The sequence below is a fragment of the Onychostoma macrolepis genome, chromosome 24 (genome assembly GCF_012432095.1).
Source record: "Onychostoma macrolepis isolate SWU-2019 chromosome 24, ASM1243209v1, whole genome shotgun sequence".
NCBI classification, from domain to species: Eukaryota; Metazoa; Chordata; class Actinopteri; order Cypriniformes; family Cyprinidae; genus Onychostoma; species Onychostoma macrolepis.
In genome coordinates, this window is record NC_081178.1 from 13761470 (window position 1) to 13787253 (window position 25784).

At 34.7% G+C, this 25784-nt stretch overlaps 1 protein-coding gene across 3 annotated transcripts in view; it reads left to right on the forward strand.

Moving 5' to 3' along the window:
- cntnap2a (contactin associated protein 2a) overlaps nt 1-25784 on the forward strand; it is a 378859-nt gene that overhangs the window by 145409 nt on the left and 207666 nt on the right. For all 3 annotated transcript variants that reach the window (XM_058765454.1, XM_058765455.1, XM_058765456.1), the window contains exon 4: nt 19465-19612. In XM_058765454.1, the coding sequence (XP_058621437.1) occupies nt 19465-19612 (148 nt within the window). The remainder of the gene's footprint in view (nt 1-19464; nt 19613-25784) is intronic.

Sequence of the window (25784 nt, forward strand, 5' to 3'; positions counted from 1 at the left end):
TTTAAACTTTTAAAATCAATTCCTAAGGTCTCTCTTCCATCTTCCATGGTTAGAAAATCGTTACAGTGGAATGGACGTTTGATGTATTTAATGTTACCTTTTATTGTTATTTTTTGTAACAAATTACATTAAATTAATGTGTTATTTATTTATTTATTTAATGTTTGCATATGAACAACAGTTAATCAAAATAATCGACAAGTCCATTTAATATTATTATTATTATTATTATTATTGTGAACAAGTTTTAGAATGTGTTATTTATAGCAATTTGTATGTACATAATACCTGATCTCATGACGAAAACGTACCTGTGGGAACTCTTTCGCAAGACGTTAATTATTTAAGTACATATCACTGCAATTTCCTATAGAAATTAACACTAGGCAGTAAAACCTTGAGTACTTGTAATCGCTTTCGTACACAGTTATTATTACAGCTCCATATGTTTTGCTTTCCGGGCGTAACAACCTTGCTTGGTAGCTCAGCCGGCACGGCTGAATGTATGAATGAATGAATGATGAATGAATGGATGAATTCATTACATGGTGCTACGTATTTCAAGTCTTGCGAAAAGGTTCCCACAGGTACGTTTTCATCATGAGATCAGGTTGTGTATAACATAGTTCACATAGGATTTCTTTTATTTTTATTTTTTAATTAATTATTTGAAGACATACTTGACAGATTAATCGATTATCAAAGTAAATGTTAGTTGCATCACTAGTTATTACAAGCTTATGCTGAGGTTTGCAGGGAATGGCATGAATCTCAGTCTGTTCCTCACAAAATGCTTTGGCTTCAGAACACTGTATAAAGCAATGTGCTTGTGTCATTTTTCAAAACTGACAGTAAAGAAGTGTATGGAAAAGAACAGCTCAGACTTCCTTTGTGTCCCACAGAACACAAAATATTACAGGATTCGAACCACATGATGACACATTTTTCTTGTTTAACCTAAAAGTTTAGCCTTGGGTAATTTAATCCTCTTGAACAAGCTGAATATGATGGTAGAATGACATCTTAAAGTCATTTGAAATGTCATGCGATTTAAGAGTGACGTTTTGATGGTGCAGGATAAAAGTCTCTAGAGCGACGTTTTCTTATGAGAGCGTGCTGGATCCACTTACTACATTCCCACCAACCTCTGATTTGCCACTTTACATCCCTTTTAGTGTTTTGGTGAGTGTTCTTCTAGCTGCTTTTGTCTTTCAATAAGAAGCTTTTACATGGGGAGCTGTTAAAAAGGACTTTAATGCAAATAAATGTAGTGTCACATGACAGAATTACATGTCCCTATGTTTATCTGTTTCTTGGTAATATTCAAAATTTGCGTGGAAAGTGTCACAGCTGTCATGACAACCCAGTTACCACTATTAACCATCCTTACATTGACACTTTTGAATTCTTTTGGTTCTCAGTTGGAAAAGAGTGAAGCTTTTTCCTTCCCGCTTCCCACAGGCTAGATCGATAATATTCGAACATTAAGAAGACCAAAGTGGGAATTGCAGATCATTCCGGTTGCTACAGCAGTATAACGTTGGCCATTGAGCATCGCAAGACTGACAAAAGTAATACCAAGCAAAGGCGAACCAAAAGCCCTGCTAAATTAGCTTGATTGTTTTTACATTCAGTTCAAAATCTGATTGCATGCCCCCTCTTGAAGAAATTCACCACTCAAGGGTAACCAGTCTACTAATCATGGTTTCAATATTAAAGCAGCAATCAAAAGTAGACTTTCAAAACATCCGGCGTCCAATTGATTTATATGCAGTTCAGTTTTTTGGACTGGATCATTTTTTTTTACTCCTGAGTAATTTTCATCACATTTCGTGCTCTGTATTTATTTTTTTTTCTTTGACAGGCTTATATGCTTGAATATTAATTAAGACCTTTTGTGTTGCTAATGAATAATGGTTAGTTGTTGTGCTTTTATATGCCATGTGCAGCATTTTTAGCATTCGGTTTTGGTTTGTGGATTTAATTTATTTTGAGACATTTTTCAATCATACTGTCACTATTTTCCCTCAAAATAAGTTCAAGTTAAATGGCAGTTCGGATTAAGGATATTACAATGAGAAGAGCTAGGTAGAGTGTATACTAGCACTCAAAGTAAAAGTCATATGCCATTTATCAGAAAAATGACAGGCCACTATGTATTGTGGTGACATGTGATGTCCTTAGCCTTTAACGCTAAGCTGTGTTCACATCATCAGTGAAGGTGCTCTTTGACCCTGCAATACATCTTATATTGCGACTTTACTTTATCCCTGATGTAAGATAAATGAGACGACAGTGATTTCCGTTTACCTCCAATTCTTAAATGTGACGTTGGCAGTGGAGCCAGTTTGGGATTTATGATATGTCAGATTTGCAGTATTGCTCAGAATAAAATGTTTGCTTTGTGTCCATGTAATTCATTTCTACTGCCTTGTTGTGTTCATCAGGGAACGGAGAAGACATTCCTGACATGGTTGTTTATCTAGGTCAGACTTAGTTAGGGAATAATAATTTACCTCAGATTGTACAAAAGATGAGCGAATGTATTTCTTTATGAAAAGCCATTATGTCAGGAATGGCATGGAATGGTAATTTGTCTTTGCTTCAGTTGTGTTTTGAAATGTGTTTGTGCTGGTCGAGTGCATCTCTGCCCATATCAGACAATGACTTAATGCTTGTCTGATGTTAGATTTAATATGTAGGTCTCTGACAAATGAGTGGCTTGTAAATAGAGATGGGTAATGGATCATGCTGGTCAGCTATTCAACTAGTCATATGGCAACTCACTTGTAAGGACAACATATTTATATATTAATTTTGGATATTTTTATTGGTGGTGCTGTAATTAGCAGGCTGACGGCTTTTGGTCTGCTTTCATGATAAAATCCTCTTGGAGATATTCTGTCTTTAAATGTAGCTTGTTTAACACGTTCAGAAGTGTGGGGTCAAAAGATTATTTTTTGAAGAAATCAACACTTTCATTCAGCAAGGATGCATTAATTTTATCAAAAGTGAAAATAAAGACATTTATAATGTTAGAGAAGATTTCTATTTTAAATAAATTATGTTCTTTTAAACGTTCAACTCATCAAAGAATCCTAAAAAAAAAAAAATCATGGTTTTCACAAAAATATTAAATAGCAGAATAAATAAGAAATTTCTTTAGCAGCAAATCAGCAAATTAGAATGATTTCTTAAAGGATCATGAGACACTGCTGAAAATTCTGTTTCGCCATCACAGGAATAAATTGCATAATAAACATATTAAAATAGTATTGTAATAATATTTCAAAATATTACTATTTTTATTTTATTTTTAATCAAATAAATGCAGCCTTGGTGAGCATAAGAGACATCTTTTGAAAACATTAATAAAATCCTACAGACCCGAAACTTTTGAACAGTAGTGTACTTACAATTTAGCTGTGATATTTTTAGCAGCAGTGCTGTAATTTGCATGCTAACAACTGTAATTAGTGTTTTGGATGGTTTTCATGGTAAAACTCTTTTGATGAAGTTTTTAAATAACTTTAAATTCACTCTGCTACAGTCAAACACATTCAGAAGGATGTCTTTTGCTATTTTGTTGTGTCTCATGTCATCTTTGAGTGTCCCGCCATAAGTTTTTAGTCAAAAATTTGAGACTGCTATATTGCTTTAGATTCTGTTGTTTATTAGGAATTTATGTGCAAAAGCAGGTGTATATTTACTCGGTGATGCCTAGGTTTATGTATGTTCGAGACTGAAGTCTAGTTGATCAGTTTTGTCTAAACACTTCCACACCAATTATTTAGCAGCCTTTCAATCTCTTTCTCAAGTATGAATTTATTCTTGACAAAGATTGGCAAACTTTGAAAAAAATTACTGTGGTCGTTTCAAATATGGAAAGATGCATTTAGTATCAAATACACGTACTAACCGAAGCATACTTCAGCTTCAAAGACAACCAAAGAATGAAACAGATTCAGTGAATTTTCCTTTGTTGACTTGTTTGATGATGCCTGCAAAGACCTGCATAACATTTAAACTTTATGCCAATCAAATACATGTGAAAGCAAATGCTGCTGGAATCCTTTTTATCCAGACGTCTTTGAAATTGATCCATAAGAGATTATGTATTCCATTTCATAGCTGATTGACTAACAGAAAACAATACAATCCCATGCTATGACTTTTGTGTTGTGTGCTGAATCTTTAATGAAAGCATGCCTGTATATAACAAATGTAAATTTATTTGCGCGCAAAACCCTGAGCTAATTCCACCTGATCCACCCACTTACCTGAAGACAATTAGACACTCTATTTAACTGCACCTGTCCTGGTTTATTTTTAAAATGACTTCAATTGCATGATTACTTGTGAGCAGACAGATGTAATCTTCAAACCTTTATGCCGCAGTTCACCATACCTCTCTCTGTCTTCTTTATTTTATAAGTATGGCTCACCTTGTTATTTTTAACTCCATAGATACAATTAATCTTCAATGTTGCCCAGCTGGAATTTACAGTTCTGACTTAATGTTGTCTTGCTTGCCAGAAAAGAATGTGATTTATATGGAGAGTATTTGCCTACCCTGTGGTTGACAATATACATTAGCCTTGAGTCCCTTTCTGTAAATAGTCAAATTTGACCATGAAACGCCAGTGTCAACATGCAATTTCCCAAATATATATATAAGGGAAGCATTGATGCTAGAATCATGGCTGATATCAGTAAGCTGATCATTTTAATGTTCAATGAACCAATGAATGTCAAAGGACGTGATGTGTGGCCAAGTATAGTGTCCCATACTTGGAATTTGTGCTCTGCATTTAACCCAAGTGCACACACACAGCAGTGAGAAGTGAACAAACACACACACACACACACACACACACTCACTGTGAACCAACAACCAGAGTATAAGTAAATGTTGGCATCACAGCATTTTGAGAACTGCTGAAAATTGTTTATCAAGGTAAATTAAAATTGTATTTTTATTAGTTAATGTGTGTTATACAAATTTAGACTAGTGATAGTAGTAACATTTTTTGTAATAAATTATTTATTAAGTGATACCAATAAATGGAAAAAAATATATATATTTTGTGCATCCCTATTATATTCCCATTTTTCTGTTAAAGGTGGGGTAAGTGATTTCTGGTAGCCAATTTCAAATATATAAAATCACCAAAACAAACACGCCCCTACCCCAAAAGGGTCTCGCCCCTATTTTGATAGCTCCGCCCCACACATACGTATGCAACCCAGGCAACAATTAGTTCTGTGAAACAAAGCAAAACCAATGTTACTTACCTATCGAGAAGAAATAAAGCAACCTGTTTTGAATGGATGTTTTTTGCTGTTTTGAATGGATGTTGTGATGTTGTGTGTTAGAAAAACAATAAAAAGTTGATAAAAAAAAAAAAAAATTCAAATGATTTTCAACAGTCGCTTCGTCGCATCCAGTGTAGTCAGACTTTAGCTGTTGCGCCGCGCCCCTTACTGCTGATTGGCTACAAGTTTGTTTTGGTACTCGGCCCGACTTAGTTTTCTAAAGCATTTAAAAAAAAATACATAACCCACTTTTAAATGTTGCTGGTTCTTTTCTCTCTTTTTTTTTCATAATTCATTGAGTGCTAAATAACAACAACCATAACTGATTATATTGTTGCGTGCACGTTTTCATTAGGTAAATATTGGTACGTACTGCTGTTTTTTTTATTACGTTGCTTCAGATACGTATTGCAGCGGTTCAGAATTCAAATATCCGGGGACTGTCGCTAAAGGTTAATGCTCTATCGTGTTGGAAATATGCCCTACACCAAATCCAGCCCTAAACCTGCCCGATAGTGTTAACAAATGCAAAACTCATATAAAAACACATTATCTGATGCAACTGTGCTATTTGAACTTCCTTTTACGCAGGTTTTAACTGCTTTGTCAAACCGTAGTCACACGAGATTCGAACCAGTGCTTCTCGTCTCCTAAGTCCGTCTCCGTACTCTATGAGCTACCGAACAAACTTATCATCTATGAAAACCCATAGATATGAAGCTGGATGTGTGCGATGCTAACGTTCAAAAGCATCAGTTTTCAAATTTCCCAGCATATTAATATTGTTTTGAAGTCATAGCATGATATTCTTCAAGTAATTGTGCGAAAATTACGCTTTATTAATCGCAACTCTGTAAATTTGTGTGAAAGTGTTCATTTATTTTGGAAACTGCAGTGATATGTACTTATTGGTACGTATTTCATGTCACGCTAAAAAGTGCACCCAGGTACGTAAATGCCATGAGACCAGGTAGGCTATTGTACACTGCCAGTGTTTAAAGGGGGAAGGAAAATAACAATGGCTTGGTTTATTGAAGAGGTGACAGAACTGCACAGTCTTGTGGAAGGTGCTCAGCATGCAAGTCTCACTCAAACACCGTATGATTTATTCCTGTTGATTGACCATGATGTGAAAGCAGTGGATCGGTTTCCCGTTCGGCTGTGAGCTGGAACACTCAGGTGACATGACAGATGTCACATACAGTATATTCTCAGTGAAAGCTACAAGTTAACCTCCTCAGAGGCTTGACATTTCTCTGTGTTTTAGCCTCTAGCAGGTATCCCATTGTGTCACGGCTAGACTCTCTTAAAGGAGGTCCATAATACTAGGAGAAGGCTATCGGTTAGCATTCCCGCTCTCAATGGCAGCTTCTCGGCTGGTTCAGTATGGGATTTTATCTGATGATGTTATAGCTAAAAATAAATAAATAATAAAGACATTTTCTTGTCATACCCCCCTACCATTTCCTGGCCACCAACTCAGAGTGCGACCTGTTCAGGTTTTATTTTTTTTCAAGTACCTTTCTGTGAATTGAATTTTGATGGATCCTTTTGGAGGCTCATACATTACTGATACCCTTTCTCAGCCCCTGCAGTCAATGCTGAATGAGCTCCGAACCGCCGTCTCTTGTTCTGAATAAACACACGCTGAATTCTTATATTCTTCCTCCCATGTGGTCCGACAGCCCTCTATGTGGCATAATGGCGGTGAAACCTCTCCATCAATTAATCTGCCGAAACATGTATTTAGAAAGCCTATGAAACGAGGCGTACCCCTCACTGTGGTGTGAAAAGACCTATAGTTGTTTTATTCACTGTGATTTTTTGCCCATAACGCACATCTCATTCTGACTGCAGGGTTTTTTTCTTGTTTGACATCTAAGAGTTTTCACACTATATATTTCTGCTCTCTTCCGAAAAGGGGGCTTTTGTTTTGCGATTCATGGAAGGAATTTTTCCATATTACATCCGATATTTACAACAGTATACTCTTCTTCTTCTTCTTCTTTTTTTTACCTATTGGATTAAATTTGGTGTTGCATTTTAAGCCTGGACTAAAATAGCATGTGTGTATCATATTTTTATTTTGGATTTTGAAAGTCTCTTATGCTCATCAAGGCTGTATTTATTTGATCAGAGAGACAGTAAAACCAGTAATATTGTGAAATATTATTACAATGTAAAAGAACAGTTACAAGAACTGAGTAAAAACTTTTAAAAAAACAGCATTTATTTATTTATGAACATTATTATTATCTGTCTTTTAATCAATTTAATCCATTTTTACTGAATGAAAGCATTAATTACTTTTGGAAGAAAAAAAAATCTTACCTAAAACTTTTAAACAATATTGCATATATTTACAATAAATTTCTGTTAGCTTAATCTATTTTAATGAGGAAGCAACATGAAACATGTAGGTGAACTTCCTTTTTTTCCCGGTCAGTGTTATTGTATTAACACAAATGAAAAGACTAATAATAATAATAATAATAAACAAACAAACAAACATTGTAAATAATAATAAATTAGGAGAATAAATACATAAATAAATGGTTAATAATAATATTATTAATAATAATAAATGACTTCCTATATGTTGCAGACCACCTGTTGAAATCATGGGATCAAACTTTCCACCAAAATATGATTTTAAATTAAAAAATACCTTTGAAGTTGTCCAAAACCAAGACTTTTAACTGATTTAATTAGTTTTTAATTATAATGATATATTTTATTTTATTTTATTTGTTACTGTTTCTCCCAGACAAAACTTTTATTTTGTATGTGTGTATCACATTCATTCAACTTCTGATAAGGCCCATTTCCCCTTAATTTGTTTTCTTGCAATGCTGAGACCTTCAAGGTCTTCCCAATAATTCCATACTGTGCAGCTCAATTCACCATTATATCCTTTCAAGATATCAGTGGCATTCAAAAAACTCATACATTGAGGTACTTTTGATCTTAATAAGCGGAGTGGAATAGGTTTAACAGGCCACTGCTCTGAATCTGAATGTAAGCAGTTGTGACAGACTGGATCAAACCCAGCTGAACTACAGCTATTGTGCAGATTAATCAGAGTCAGACACCTGGTATATTTGCATCCTTAGTACCACAGATTCTCTCAGGGTTTCTTAATGTTTTTTTGTAAAGGACTCCGTTCATAGACTTTGTGTTTGACTGTTGGCAGACAACCACCTTGCATAAAACACTGTGAATCAAGCATTCCAATCAGTCTCCCTATGGTTAACTTCAGCAGTTTTAAATTTTATTCTGTCTACATCAATAATCTAGATAATGTTTATAGTTAGTCAATAGAAAAAAACAAAAAAAACTTAATGATAAAAATAAACAAACTGTACGTTACCTTTAAGTATGCTAAAAATATATAAATGTCTTAACACCACATTGTATGTGATTTTTGTGTAAAACACTGTCAACTTTATGGTTTTTGAAGAAATTGCCAATTACCACTTTATTTTTTAAATATAATTTATTCTTTTTTTTTGGAAACAGTATAAAAACATTTCCTGTGTAATGCATCATATTTGATTATATTTACATATATTTACATATCTATCTCTTTCTTACTTTTGTAATCAGTATTAGTTTACATTAGGGTGTTCTGTTTTGTTACTTATTATGTTATGTTTATTGCATTACTGTAGTGTCCTGTGCACTGTTTATATGTGTATAGTGGCCATGTTGTATGTCTATTTTATTTTATTTTTCCCCATTCTATTATATATATATATATATATATATATATATATATATATATATATATATATATATATGTATATATATATATATATATATATATATACTCTAAATATATACTATATATATATATGTGTGTGTGTGTGTGTGTGGCAAATTAGCTCAAAAAGGAAATATTTATAATTAATTATAACTGGTTATAATAAATATTTAGATTATATCTTAGAATTAACTGTAGTAGAATCAATATTACAATTATTTGATCTGTCCGTCCACCGAGCAGACAATATAATCATTTATCAATTCATCAATTTCCTTATAATTCTAGTAAGGAATGAGAGAGAGAAGAGCAAAGAATGGCAGTATTTCACATCAATTAACCACAACCCAATGAGAATCATCAAAGAATCAAAAATCACCTTAACAGGGGGCTCAAACTTAAACACGGATCTAAATAGTTGTAAACGGTTACTTGCATTGGCTTTGTTGCTGAACAAGAGTACTGATGCGATAGACAATGGAGGTTCTTGATGAGTTCTTTAGGGGTGAGCTGGAGATTTTCCTCTGGTTCTTCTGAAGATAGGAAAGTCCACAGCGAGTCGACAAAGTTACTTGAAGGTAAAACTGCCAGATGGTAAAACTCAAGAGGAGAGTTTTTGAAGAGTCTTGGTAGTGTCCATCTCAAGAAGAAGGGTTTTTGAGCCACGATTAGTCAGAGTTAGAGTTAGGGACTTTTGATAGTTCCCATCCACACCCACCTTTTGGGTGGAGTGGCCAATCAGGGGCATGAATTTTGGGAGGGAGAAATTTTCTTTGTCTCCGTTTATGGCCCATTTGCATTTTTATTGCTGGTCTGGAGAGTTAGTGCAGTTTTACTTCAAAGCATAGTAAAACTTATATGATGCATTTCACGATCACATAGTGTACATCATTGTTTGAGAAATAAAGAGAAGATCATTTTGATACCAAGAAAGAAACCTCTAGAACAGTGGTTCTCAATCGGTGGGGCTGTAGTAGGCTACAGGATGGGAGGAAAAAAAAAAAATTTTATCACTAAACTACTGTCATAAAAAGTTATAGTTTTGTATATACATAACTCATCAATAAAAATTAAAATGTGTTTGGACTGATTTAAAAAAAAAGAGTTTTGAACAAATTTGATTGGTTTGTCGATAGTGAGCGCAAATGCAGGTGATAAGCGGTAGAGGTCTGCAAGCCCGTTGGGTCCCGATGGGGCCCGACACGCCGAGTCCATTCGGGCCGGGCTCGGGCCATTTTTTTTTTTTACAGGTCGGGCTCGGGTCGGGCTCGGGCTCATTTAGCTTCTCTCCTTTTATTGTGCCCATATACGCGCAGAGCACACATGGCTAATTAAATACTGATTATTTTATAAATATTATACATCGCCTAAGCAATACGCAACGCATACGCACACATTAGCATACAGGTGACCATGCAGAGCATCAGGAAGAAGTTGGAGCGTGGAATTACAAAAAGTTCCCAATGCTTCGGGAAAAGCTGCATTTTTGATCAGCCATGCATTTGATGATGATCCACGCCATTTCCTCACTGGATGCGCCTTTAGAGAGAAATGCATCTTTAGGGATTTTATAATGAAAGAGTTTTTGTTTTCGATTCAAATTATTTCGTTTTAAAGTAGTAATTCAAAGCTTTCTATAGATACTATATTTATCAAGTCAGTGAGGCAAGTAGGCTATATGCTGTGTTTCGGTTTTTCAGAAACGCTCCGCTTGCTCAAAACCGATAGACCAAATACAGTCATTATTTCATCTAAAATGTAAGTGACTTAATATTATTAACTTGTTTGTTCAACTGTCATATGAAATCAGTGTCACATTTTCAATCGTGAGGTGATGGTAAATTAAGTGATGGTCAATTGTCAGCTCTCTTGGTCGTCAGGTCGTGTGTATGTTGCTGAACTGTATTCAAATGTTATAAATATAAAAACACCACATTTTGAAATTTAACTGCAGTATGTCGATTTTGTTTATTTGTGTGTGCTGCGCTCATAGACTTTAAAAAACGGCGCTCATTTGTTTGATTTCTCCTCGAGAAGCTGCACAAGCCTCAAAAGTTTAAGGTCCTTGCACCTTGACTGAGTCCAAAACTGTCGTATACGTTTTTTCATATTCGTCATTTGGTGGCTCTCAATTGTCAAAATATTTGCTACAAATGCGAAAAATGCAGAAAATCGAACCATCCAAATTAATTTTTATGACGGACGGAAGTTTCAGAGGCTGCAAGCGTATAATAAACGTATATATAACGTGAGGTCGTATTTAGTTTTATTTATATATATATATATATATACAATTAATAAACTAGTCAGAATGTAGGCTACAGTTAAAGCTTTCCTTTAGTTTTTGTGAAATGCTCAAACATTGAGCCAAGAATTGAGGATCTTTGCATGGCAAAGCAGGCTCAGGTCTCAGATTAACATCACATACATGCAAGCTTCTGTAAAAAATGCAGATGATGCCTACTATTAGGCCTAGTAATAATAACAATAATAAAGCATAAATTAATGTCAGAGGTCTGGTGCCAATTCCCAATTATAGCAATAGCCTAGTAATGATAATAGGCCTACCTACCGCTACTGATGATAATAATAATAATAACAACAACAATAAAGCATGTAACCTCATATAATTATATAGCAATAGCCTAGTAATGATGATAGGCCTACTACTACTCATAATAATAATAACAATAATAATAATAATAATGTCTGCAAGCTCACATTAGAAGTCTGGTGCTACTGCCAATTATAATAATAGCCTAGTGATGATAATAGGCCTACCTACCGCTACTGATGATAATAATAATAATAATAATAATAATAATGTGGGCCTAAAAATAATAGTCTAGGGCTATCTATCTATCTATCTATGCTAGGTGGTGTGGGGGCACTGGGGCCCCAACTGCAATGAACCAGCTTTGGGGGGGCCCAGCTTGCAAAAGGTTGAGAACCCCTGCTCTAGAAGATATTAAAGCAGAGATACACTCAAAAACTTGAATATAGGCGTTTAGAGTCTAACTAATACAAATAAAGAGCTGTAACTAGACTAATATAATAGGGGAACATACATACAACACATGCATATACCAGATACATTTATAGCCGCTTATATATGATCTAAATAAAGAAAATGTCTTTATGCGTGTGTGTCTGTAATTTATATGCAAATGTCAAAAGGCTAAAAGGGTCTCTTAAAACATAAAGTGTAATCAACCATCAATGAGCCTAAGCAGATGCTACATACAGTATATTACTTGATGAAATATGTGATTTGAAATAGGCACCAATATGCCATCCCATAATGCCAGAAACATTGTCATTATATTTTTTTTATGGTGAATTTCTGTCAGCAGCTGCCATTTTACTTTACTGTAAATTTTTTTTAGTTGTTAATTCCGTTCTAATACATTTTTAATGTAACACTTTTCTTCAGTTGTTGTTTTTTTTTGTTGTTTTTTTTTTTGTTTGTTTCTACAATGTCTATAAAATCAATTGTTTAATTTCTGTGAGATTTTTGTTCACATTTCAGATTTTTGTCCCCTCTGGTCTGCTTCAGTAAATGACATATGCATATCCAACAAAATAAGCCAAGACTTCCTTATTTTTGACCTTAAACCTTTCCAGTTTCTTTTTTAATAATTGTACAATGTAGAAAGTGTTAGCAGAAAGTAGCCATTGTTCGACTTTCAGTGCCAATTTTCTACCCTGTCCAGCTTTAGCTCACTCTTTGAGTTAGACTCCACTCTGCTTACACAGTGAAATGAGGAGACTTACGTATATCCACATGTCAGTTTCTTCTTTTAACTCTACTCCTGAGTGAGTCTCTCATTGCTAAAGTGCCCCGATTCAGAGTGTCATTGAGTTGGCCGCCCCTGTCAGTCCTTCACACATATGCATACGGCTGGCATTTTGACTGATTCGGCTGTGCTCTTGGTCTCCGAGAGAAAAGCTGTCTTCACCTCATCTGTCAAGACAACCCCAAGTGGCAAGAAAAGTACGAGGGTGCCAAATGCCCTCGGTTGGATGATAATGGTTCCTTAAATACTGGATCACATTTTGCTTTCACTCTGCTGGCAGTGAGACATCACCGGGTGTCCTGCTGATTCTGCTGTAAAATGTGGTTGCAATTCCACATAAAAGCATTTGAATGTCCATAAATCATTTAAGCAAGGCTGCAATTATGTAGTTGGTTCTAAATGCGTGTCTCTGCATTGAATCGTGAATGCTCGCTTTGAGATGCTCATCACTTAGTTGCCTTGACACTGAAGTAAAATGGTGGTTTTTCAGTATCATACTGACTTAGCATATTATCTTAAGTATTATTCAGTGATATGAAAGAATCTACAGCAACCAAACAGTGTATGAAATGCAAAAAGATGTATATTTCCATGCATATAGACCCATTTATACAGTGTGGGGTGGGGGTGGGGGTATCAATTCTAAAGTATTATAAAAACCACATTACAAAATATTTTTGGCTGTTAGTTTTATTTATATTGAATGAATTTGATTTATAGTTATTTATATTTTATTTCATTAGTAGCAGTAGTAGTAAATGTATTTTTAATTTTAATAATGAATAAATAAAAAAAGCCTATATATATATATATATATATATATATACTGTATATACTGTATATCATTTTAATGAAACCTATAACTACGATTATTATTCATCTATATGCACACTTATTATTATAATTATTATTTTAAAAATATGGCTGCAAAAAAGGCTGCAGTGTATTATATATAATATAAGTATGATGTAGAATTTTACAGAATTTCATTTATCAGTTTAGACCCCAACAACGTCTGCACCTGTATTTGCATAATAATTAGCCATTCAAAATGTGATATGAACTTCAAACAGATTAATGCGTTAGATCACAATGTGTGACAGCTGCGTGATTCACTTTAATTTTGATTTAGGACCTTCTCAGATTGCTTTGGTCATGTACTTAGCTTTAATGGATTGTTCTGATGATTTTCAGTAGGAAAGGTTACCAGAAAAGATTTCCTGGTTCTCTGTGCTCTTAAAATAAAATATTACAAAATCAATAGATTTCTTGATATAACAAAATAATGGCTTCATAAAACAACAGTGACAACAACTGCAAGACCTTAATGTTACATTTGGCAGCCATCCACAAATCCACCATTATTCAACAACAGCTATATATTAAACTGTCATGGAAGAAGGATGCAAAACTGGTATATAAAGACTCCCACCCATGCCTGACGCATACATCTAACAATTTCAAGTAAAGAAAAGCATCAACATCATCGATCTTGAACAACCATCAACATGTTTTATTCTTGTTATGGTTAGAGCGCTATGCGTGTCTGATGAACTGTTTTAAGGTCAACCTGTTTTATTCTTCTACGCTTCACTTAATTTGCTGTTGTAATGATTCCAGCATGTTTGTTTTCTTGACTGGCAGCTTTTATTTCTGCTAAAGAAGAGTTCAGAACAGTGTCTTTCTGCTATTCTCAGAAAGTGAGAAATGTGCGAAGAGTGGATGGCTGTCCAAAGACACTAGAGACAAAATTGTACACCTCCACAAGGCTGGAAAGGGCTACGGGAAATTGCCAAGCAGCTTGGTGAAAAAGGTCCACTGTTGGAGCAATCATTAGAAAATGGAAGAAGCTAAACATGACTGTTAATCTCCCTCGGACTGGTGCTCCATGCAAGATCTCACCTCGTGGGGTCTCAATGATCCTAAGAAAGGTGAGAAATCAGCCCAGAACTACACGGGAGGAGCTGGTCAATGACCTGAAAAGAGCTGGGACCACCGCTTCCAAGGTTACTGTTGGTAATACACTAAGACGCCATGGTTTGAAATCATGCATGGCACGGAAGGTTCCCCTGCTTAAACCAGCACATGTCCAGGCCCGACTTAAGTTTGCCAATGACCATTTGGATGATCCAGAGGAGTCATGGGAGAAAGTCATGTGGTCAGATGAGACCAAAATAGAACTTTTTGGTCATAATTCCACTAAACGTGTTTGGAGGAAGAAGAATGATGAGTACCATCCCAAGAACACCATCCCTACTGTGAAGCATGGGGGTGGTAGCATCATGCTTTGGGGGTGTTTTTCTGCACATGGGACAGGGCGACTGCACTGTATTAAGGAGAGGATGACCGGGGCCATGTATTGCGAGATTTTGGGGAACAACCTCCTTCCTCAGTTAGAGCATTGAAGATGGGTCGAGGCTGGGTCTTCCAACATGACAATGACCAAGCACACAGCCAGGATAACCAAGGAGTGGCTCTGTAAGAAGCATATCAAGGTTCTGGCGTGGCCTAGCCAGTCTCCAGACCTAAACCCAATAGAGAATCTTTGGAGGGAGCTCAAACTCCGTGTTTCTCAGCGACAGGCCAGAAACCTGACTGATCTAGAGAAGATCTGTGTGGAGGAGTGGGCCAAAATCCCTCCTGCAGTGTGTGCAAACCTGGTGAAAACTACAGGAAACGTTTGACCTCTGTAATTGCAAGCAAAGGCTACTGTACCAAATATTAACATTGATTTTCTCAGGTGTTCAAATACTTATTTGCAGCTGTATCATACAAATAAATAGTTAAAAATCATACATTGTGATTTCTGGATTTTTTTTTAGATTATGTCTCTCACAGTGGACATGCACCTACGATGACAATTTCAGACCCTCCATGATTTCTAAGTGGGAGAACTTGCAAAATAGCAGGGTGTTCAAATACTTATTTTCCTCACTGTATATATATATATACTGTATATACTGTATATCATTTTAATGAAACCTATAACTACGATTATTATTCATCTATATGCACACTTATTATTATAATTATTATTTTAAAAATATGGCTGCAAAAAAGGCTGCAGTGTATTATATATAATATAAGTATGATGTAGAATTTTACAGAATTTCATTTATCAGTTTAGACCCCAACAACGTCTGCACCTGTATTTGCATAATAATTAGCCATTCAAAATGTGATATGAACTTCAAACAGATTAATGCGTTAGATCACAATGTGTGACAGCTGCGTGATTCACTTTAATTTTGATTTAGGACCTTCTCAGATTGCTTTGGTCATGTACTTAGCTTTAATGGATTGTTCTGATGATTTTCAGTAGGAAAGGTTACCAGAAAAGATTTCCTGGTTCTCTGTGCTCTTAAAATAAAATATTACAAAATCAATAGATTTCTTGATATAACAAAATAATGGCTTCATAAAACAACAGTGACAACAACTGCAAGACCTTAATGTTACATTTGGCAGCCATCCACAAATCCACCATTATTCAACAACAGCTATATATTAAACTGTCATGGAAGAAGGATGCAAAACTGGTATATAAAGACTCCCACCCATGCCTGACGCATACATCTAACAATTTCAAGTAAAGAAAAGCATCAACATCATCGATCTTGAACAACCATCAACATGTTTTATTCTTGTTATGGTTAGAGCGCTTGCGTGTCTGATGAACTGTTTTAAGGTCAACCTGTTTTATTCTTCTACGCTTCACTTAATTTGCTGTTGTAATGATTCCAGCATGTTTGTTTTCTTGACTGGCAGCTTTTATTTCTGCTAAAGAAGAGTTCAGAACAGTGTCTTTCTGCTATTCTCAGAAAGTGAGAAATGTGCGAAGAGTGGATGGCTGTTCAAAGCTGTTAGAGAAAGAAGAGACCCAGGAGCTTTGACACAAAATAAGTAAAAGCAACTTTAATTATACCATGGGAAACCAGTGAATGTGCCGCTTATGATAGTTACAGCTGGCTTCCTGCCTAAACCCGGACTCTCCACTAATGAAAGACAGCCTCTATCTCCGTCAGGCCTTTGTGAAGGTGCTTGATTAAACAACATGCCAGGCAGCAAAGCTCTCAGGGTGACTTCACATTTGGCTAACTAATTACACACTCGCTGACTGTTTAAGGTCTGGATCTGGAATTAACTGCGACAGAATTGAGTCATTCTGGTCATGAAGGCAGAACTTTTAGCCTGGATTTTGTCGGGTGAAGTAATGCAGATTTATGCGGATTAATCAGCTTATCTAAACACAATGAAAGTAAAAATAGGTCAGCGGATATTTAAGATGTTATTTATTTATTTATTTATAATAAGGGCAAATGAGAGCAAAAAGAGTTGATACACAGTGACATTGTTGGGGCTAGACTATTATCATTTATGGGTTTTTTTGTTTTTGAAGTATTAGAGAAACACTTTCAGTTAAATCCAAATGTCTGCTGCCAGTCAAAAGTTTGGAATAATTAAGATGTTTTTGAAAGAAGTCTCTTATGTTCACCAATTCTGTATTTATTTGATCAATTAAATAAATAAATAAAATCATTAAAAACTGTAATATTGTGATGTACTACTACAATTTAAAACACCTGTTCTCTATTTGAATATATTTTAAAATGTAATTTAAAAATATCAAAAGTGTCAATAGAGACATTTATAATGTTAAAAAAAGATTTTAAATCAAAATAATTCTGTTCTTTTGAACTTTCTATTCATCAAAGAATCCTGAAAAAAAGTAGCACAGTTTGAATGAAAATATTAAGCAACAAAAAAAATGTTCTTTTAAAATGTAATAATATTTATAATAAATATTACTTAAATTCAGCTTTGTCTGAATTTGTCAAACATTTGTCTGATAATATATTTGTATAGTGCTTTTCACATTAAATATATTTGACACAAGCATATTTTTAACAGAAAATTATGCAGATGATTTATTTTTATTATTATTATTATTATTTTTAGAAATATTTGTATTTTTCTATTTACGTGATATAAAATACATTTTGTAATTCTTAAACACAGTTTCAAATACCAATATTGTAAAATACTTTATATTCTCAAATTTTTTCTGTGGCGCCCTCTAGTGGAGCCGAATATGAAAACCACTGTTCTGTGGCCAACGCTATCTCACAACCAATGCACACATAATTTACAAGGTGGCTAATTCTTAGGAATTCATACGACCTCACTCCTATGATTTTGTAAGATGCAAGATTTTTCCAGACCCCAGCGTAGGTCATTTGTACGAATACATACAAATTGGGGAACTCATGAAATACGTACGATTTAGCAAAAATTAGCCACCTCGTAAAATATGTACCAATTGCCATGAGATCGGGTTGGAATGGCCTACTCATTGTGCCCAGGAGGTCCACCTGTAAAACACTGTCACCTGAAACCTCACAAAACAACTCAGTTTTCTCTCTTCGCAATAAAAAATGAAGTGAACACTCCCCAGTTGACCACTACAGAGCACAGTAATCAGCACTTCAAACATTAAAGTCAGACCACCGTAAGGAGCCTCCAATATTGACATGTTCAGCATGTTCCTGACAAGAAATCCCCCGTTGTACAATAAAGTCCATATAATAGTGGTTTCCTTAGAGGGGAAGTGCAAGTTTTGTAATCCGCATCACTCCAGTTTGGTGGCCTTGAGCTCCTTATCGCCAATCCCACATGGTCTGTCTGGTGACTGAAGTTCCCCACCACTCAATGGCCGACTGCATCAATTTCTTGCTCTGCGTGACACAAGAAGCTGCGTAGGGTCAATGTGAACCACAGAGCCGTGCAACTTGATTCCACCTACATGTCGCTTCAAGTTTTTTTGTCTGGTGATTACAGCTTCTGACACAGAACAGTAGAGTTTCATGAAATCACTGAAGACCACACTAGACCTGATATGACACGAATCTGTTCACTGAAGAAACTGTGGGGAATAAGCGACACTAACAATTATTATTATTGCAATAATAAGCAATTATTAGAAGTGTGTTTATGGTTGTAGATATTGAAGTGCTTGCAAAATTGTTTTATTTGTGCAAGGTTTTTTTTTTTATTTTATTTTTTATATGGAAGCCTGTTTCTGCCACTGAATAAACTTTTTTTATATCACACAATTCTGAGAAAAAAGTCAGAATTGCGAGATGTAAACTCGCAATTGCGAGAAAAAGTCAGAATTGGGAGATTTCAATTTTGAGAAAAAAATCTAAATTGTGAGATATAAAGTCACAATTCCGAGAAATAATATGAAGTCGTAATTCTGAGAAATAAAGATATCGACTTGCAGTTCTTACTTCTCACAGAATTGTGAGATATAAAAAAAAAAAAAGAATTGCAAGATGTGAACTTGCAATTGCAAGAAAGTAGTAAGAATTACGAGTTTATATCTAGCAATTCTGACTTTCATGCTATTGCGAGTTTATATCTCAGAATTCTGAGAAAAAAAAAGGCAAAAATGCCAGATATGAACTCGCGATTGCAAGAAAAAAAGTCGATATTACCTGGTTTAATTTTTTATCCAGTGGCATAAACAGGCTTCCATAGTATTAAGTTGAAACAAGTCAAGTAACGTATTTCACATCTTTCTTGCAGGCATTTGCAGGTAACTCCAATACAGAGAGTGTGGTTCGGCATGACCTGCAAAACCCGACTGTGGCCCGTTATTTGCGAATCATTCCTTTAGACTGGAGTGAAGAGGGACGGATCGGCCTCAGGTTCGAGATCTACGGGTGCCCGTATTGTAAGTTGACTCTGCTCTGTCACATTTCACATCAGTATCATCCAATAGAGTAAATATCAGCAAAGATGGCATTAAATGGAAGTTATTTACATGATGCTAAAGGCTGATGGTATTTCCATCCTAATAACTGTGGACTATTATTATTTTTTTATTATGTAGCCTGATGTTTATTATAGCTTTAACATTTGCTAAGCTCAGTATAAAACTGACAGTTTTATCTATTCAGAGTTTCTTTTCATGGTGAGGAAACTTGGTTCTAAGCTTTTTTGCATCACTAGAGTGATTAATATGCAGTGCAAGACAGCGATATGTATTCGGGAAGATCCCGGTACAATTAAGGAAAATTGGCTGACACAACTTTTTTTGAAAGTCAAGGTCGGCTATCCATGCCATTCAAATCCAAGTTTTCATGATTTGCACAGATGTCTTTGTCTTTATGACACCCTGCTGTTTACTAAAACTGAGGAGAGAACTTATACTGTGCAGTGTAAAATCAAACAGAATGTTTTTCAGTGTGATGTTTTGGGGTATATATAAATTTGTCACTGTCCAAAAATGAAATCCAATATTTGAACATTTGAAACTTTATAAATGTAATATAGATATGTCTTAGTTTATTTTTCAGTATTAATTAATTAAATTATATTATATTTAATATGTTTTAAATCATTTAATATGATTAATTTAAAATATAATAATATTAATAATATAATATATATTAATTAATATAATAACTTAATGTATACTATAAGTATGCCCCTTTGCTATGTTATTTGATAAATGAAATACAAAAAGCTATTTCTTATATTATTAAAATTAAATTAATATTATATTGTTATAATTTTATAGATATGGTAATGCAAATTTAATGTACTATTTAGAATTTATTATAATTTCTTTAATAACTTAATTTATAATGTTTTTATTTCCCTTTGGCAATAGGATTGTTTGACGTAACAGAATACAAGTTGTTGTTTTTCACTTGGCAAGTGTTATTAAAATTGAATTGAAAGTGTTCATTTTGGAAACTGGTTACATTTGCGTCGTATAGTAGAGTTGCAACTTCACAAAACTAACAAGGTGCATGGAAAAACAAACAAAGAACTTACTGAACACCAAATTTACATATACGAAATAATCTGTCTTAGCACTGATGTTGTGGTTAAAGGATAAGCTATTTTATTTAATAATTTAACAGAGACAGCTTTGCTGGATTTTCATTTGTTTGAAAGGTATCAGTCATTGCAAATCATGGATTTAAACAGAAATGCTTTCCAGATGAGTGGATGTATTTTGGAGCAGCTGTCACCAGTAAGGTCAAAACATCCTGAAATCTGAATGTGGCTCACAGAGTAAGCGCCACCTGTAGGTCATGTCTGTAAATGAATTGCATTGATATTATTCCACTTGCTTCAGTTCATTGGTATTCTTTTTTCGTTTATATTTCAATCTAGCCTTTTATTATATTGTAATTTCACGAGCAAGGCGACAAAAATTCCATCTATGAACCACCAACATGCTCTGTTTTTTAAAATGGAATGTAGCCTTGACAAATTCATCACTTTCATTATATTAAGTGTTGCCAAATTGATCTTGATAACAAATTTCAATTAACGCCCCATACATTGGTTTGAGAAGAATTACAGTTCTCTCATTACAGTGATGTAATCATCTGTCATTTAAACCCAGACCAGAAGAACCATCTTTGCTAATATTTTTTTGTTTGTTTTTTAACCATGATTCTCAAACTTAAAAATTAAATCCTTGAGATGGAAAAAAAACTGCAGCATGGAAGACATTTTTTTCTGATTTTAATACTTTCTTTGAAATAATGATAGTGAAAATAAATCTGATGCCTGGCTCTTCTGAATGTTTGTGTTTATGACAAATATGAATGAAGCCTGGTAGCTTTAGATACGTATCATTCCTCAAGCTGTTTTCCTACTCGTGAGAGGCAGAGGGGGGTTTTGGCTGCACTGATTTTCCTGTCAGAAAGTGTTTCATCCACATTTGCTCCTTGCTGGTGAAACCACTCATATTCCTTCATCATCTCGTGCAGGTGATCTCAGATGCTGATAAAGACATTCCGCCATCTCCGAACGCTTGTTTATGAGGGCATAGGGTGAAATAAATAAAAACAGTACTCTCCCCCTGCTGGAAAATCCAGATTAAATTGGTTAGTTGTGTTTTGGAACATGGTAGCTTGTTTTTTCCTGTTCTGAACTGATCATTAGCTGGATTAAGCTGACTTGCTGGACCTGCAACAAGGGCTATCTAGAAACTGTTGTAATCTCTTGTTAAGGAATTCATGTTTTGGTCAGGTGGGCATGAATAATTGTTTTAATTTGTATTGTGTCATTATTTAATATTCAGTATTATAATACTAGACTTCTACTACTAATGATAATAATTATCATTCAAAATTAACATGTTAAATTGATAAACACCAGTTGGTGACCAGCTTGAACCTGCTAATCACTACTGTACCTTACACCAGCTAACGACCAGCATACACTAGCGAATGAGCAGCTTGAACCAGCTGACAACCATCTTAAACCAGTTTACGCTTGGTCATAACAAGCCTGAGCCATTTTAAACCAGTTTACACTAGGTGATGACCAGCTTGCACCAGCTAATGACTCTCTTAAACCATCTTAGACTAGGTGATGACTAACTTGAACCAGCTGATGACTCTCTTAAACTAGCTAATGACCATTTTAAAGCAATTAATAACCACCTTAAACCAGCTTACCCCAGCTAATGACTAGCTTGAACCAGCTAACTACTATCTTAAACCAGCTAATGATGATCAGCTTAAACAATTTAATGATCTTCCTCAACCAACTAATGACCATTTTAAACTAGTTAATGGCATCTTAAACCATCTTAATCCAACTAATGACCATCTTAAACCAGTTAATGATCATATTAAACCAGCTTACTCTAGGTAACAACCATCTTAAAACGGTTAATGGAATATTAAATCAGCTTACTGTAGGTAATAACCATCTTAAACCAGTTAATGGTCATATTAAACCAGCTGACTTGAAAATAATACTTACTGTAGACCTGAATCATGCTCCGTATGTATTATTTTTGTATATTTTTCGGAACCGCCCACTCATTCACTATATTCAGTTAACATGGCTGCCCACTGCTCTGGGTGTGTGTTCCCGGTGTGTGTGTTTTCACTGCTGTGTGTGTGCACTTTGGATGGGTTAATTGCAGAGCACAAATTCCGAGTATGGGTCACCATACTTGGCTGTATGTTACTTTCACTTTCACTTTTTCACTTTATGTTCTGTCAGAATTATTTTTCTTTTGTCATAATTACATTTTTATGATATATTTTGGTTGTATGGTCATATTAGCCAGCTTACTCTAGGTAAAAACCATCTTAAACCAGTTTAATCCAACTAATGACCATCTTAAACCAGCCAATGACCATATTAAAGAAAATAATAACTAGCTCGCACCGGTTAATGACCATTTTAAACCAGCTAATGACCAGCTTAAATAAGCTAATGATCTTCCTAAACCAACTAATGACCATCTTAAACCAGTTTAATTCAACTAATGACTATCTTAAACCAGCTAATGGCCATATTATACCAACTAATAACCATCTAATGACCACCTTAAACCATCTTACACCAGCTAATGACCTGCTGATGACCATCTTAAATCAGTTTATACTAGATAATAACCATTTTAAACCAGTTTAATCCAATTAATGACAAGCTTAAACCAACCAATGACTGTCTTAAACCATAGGTCACCGGTTCTCAATTTTGTGCTCTGCATATTTTGCATGTCTCTCTTAGTTTACACACCTGATTCAGATAACCAGCTCGTTAGAAGTGAGCTCCGTGCATGAACTGTGTTCTGATTGACATGATCCCTACACAGTGTTCATTGCTTCCTACTCCCTGAGCAGGGGAAATCCATTTTACTTCTTCGGAACATTCATTCACGGATTTGCGCTGCGCCGCTGCCTGCAGCTTCTTCACACATAGACAAAACTTACTAGAGTGTGACAAAAATGCATATGTAAATAAATATAATTTAAATTCACGTCTCTTACACTTTAATGACCTTTAAATGGAACATATACGCTTGCTTCGATCTGGAATCATGGCGGAATATCCTGTGATGTCCACTTCGCAGGGCACTTACGTTCAAATAGAACAAACGTCTGAAGCGATAAGAGATACACACAAAATGTGCAGAGCAGGGGGGCACGAGGACTGGAATTGAGAACCGCTGCACTAGGCAATGACCAGCTTGAACCAAGTAATGACCATCTTCAACCAGCTAATGACCAGCCAGAAGCAGCTAATATCCTAATATCCAGTTTCCATGTTCCTAGACAGAATTTTCTAACAGGAATATATTAATAAGTGTAAAAGCACTTTTTGGGGACCTTTTCCGCCACTCAGTTTCTCTTCAGACACTGAAATGCACTGAGTGTTGAGTGAAAATAAATAAGATGTGCAGTAAAGGAACAGAGATAGCCCTTCTCAGGAAGCATAGAGGGAAAGAATGGGAGTTAGATAAGCAAGACCTGCAGTGGAGATGAAGCACAGAATGAGAATGAATGCAGTGCTCTGACCTTGTTGATCGGGAGAGAACGGATGAATGCATTTGTGATGGAGGTGAAGGGGATTGGCAATGGAGAGAGAGAGACAAGAGGAGTGGAAGAGCAACTGGCCAGACACAGCACACATACTCATGCATTAGTGTAGTAATCAGTCCCCAGCAGGGTGCATGGAGAGAATTGAATTAATTCCACATGCAGACTGTACTCTACAGACACACACACACACAATCGTAGTAGAGGCTACATACTACAGGCATTCCCTGGTGATTGGGTACATGACAGATTACACTGAACACATATTCTCACCTGCTTTGTCCATGTAGAACAATTACAGTTGTTGCATCATTTTGCAATTTACACTGCTAATGGACGCCGATAAATGCAAATTGATTTTACATGCCTCAGGAATGCATGTAATGCATGAGCGATCCATTCAAATCAAGGAAATATCTTACTCGTTGGCTGACTTGAAAATAACACTTACTTTAGACCCGAAACATACTCTGCATGTGTTATTTTTGAATATTTTTCGGATCCAATCACCATTATGTTCAATTAACAAAATTATCACATTATGTTTTGGTTAGAATTCTTTGTCTTTTGCCAAAATTACATTTTATGCAAATAATTTTTTTGTAATAGTGTAAAACAATGTAAAAGTACTGTTGCTTTTGATCAATTTAATGTGTCCTTGTTGAATAAAAGTATTAGGTTTTTTTTTTTTTTTAAACTTACTGACCCCAAATATATGTAAATTATTCAAGGATAAGCTTGCTAAATATATTAATCATAATGCTAATTAAACATAAATAAATATATATGCCATTCAAAAATGTGGGATTGATACGATTTCTTTTAAAATCAGTCTCTTTGTATTTATTGAAACTTCATTCATATTCTGAAACATTTCTGTATTTCAGAATTGTATAAAATAACTGTAAATAACTGTTTTTATATTGTATTATATAATATGTAATTTATACATGTGGTGACAAAACTGAATTTTCAGCAGCCATGTATATAATATTTATTGTATGAAGAGTTCATTTGCAAAAACAGATAACTCCTTTTTTAACAGTTCTCAGAAATCATGTTTTTTCATTGTGAATTCCAATTAATCTCAATTAAACTGCACTTGGGTTATTTTGACTAGGTTAAAAAATAACTTTAAAAAACAGCTAACTAACACAATAAAAACATGACAACATAATAAAAAACATGATTTTTTTAACATTTTAAAACACAGGGTTATCTGTTTTTGCAAATAAACTCTTCATATATTTTTATAACTTTTTCTGCAGATTGCATTTCTCATCGAGACATGAATATATATATATATATATATATATATATATATATATATATATATATATATATATATATATATATATATATACAGAGCTGGGTAGATTATTTACAAATTGTAATCTGCTATTGATTCCAGATTACATGACAAAAATTGTAGTCAGTAACGTAATCCATTACATTACACATTTTAGGTAACATAATCAGATTACTTTTAGATTACTTTTGATTTAACTCGTTTATCACATTGATTTAAATAGCATTATC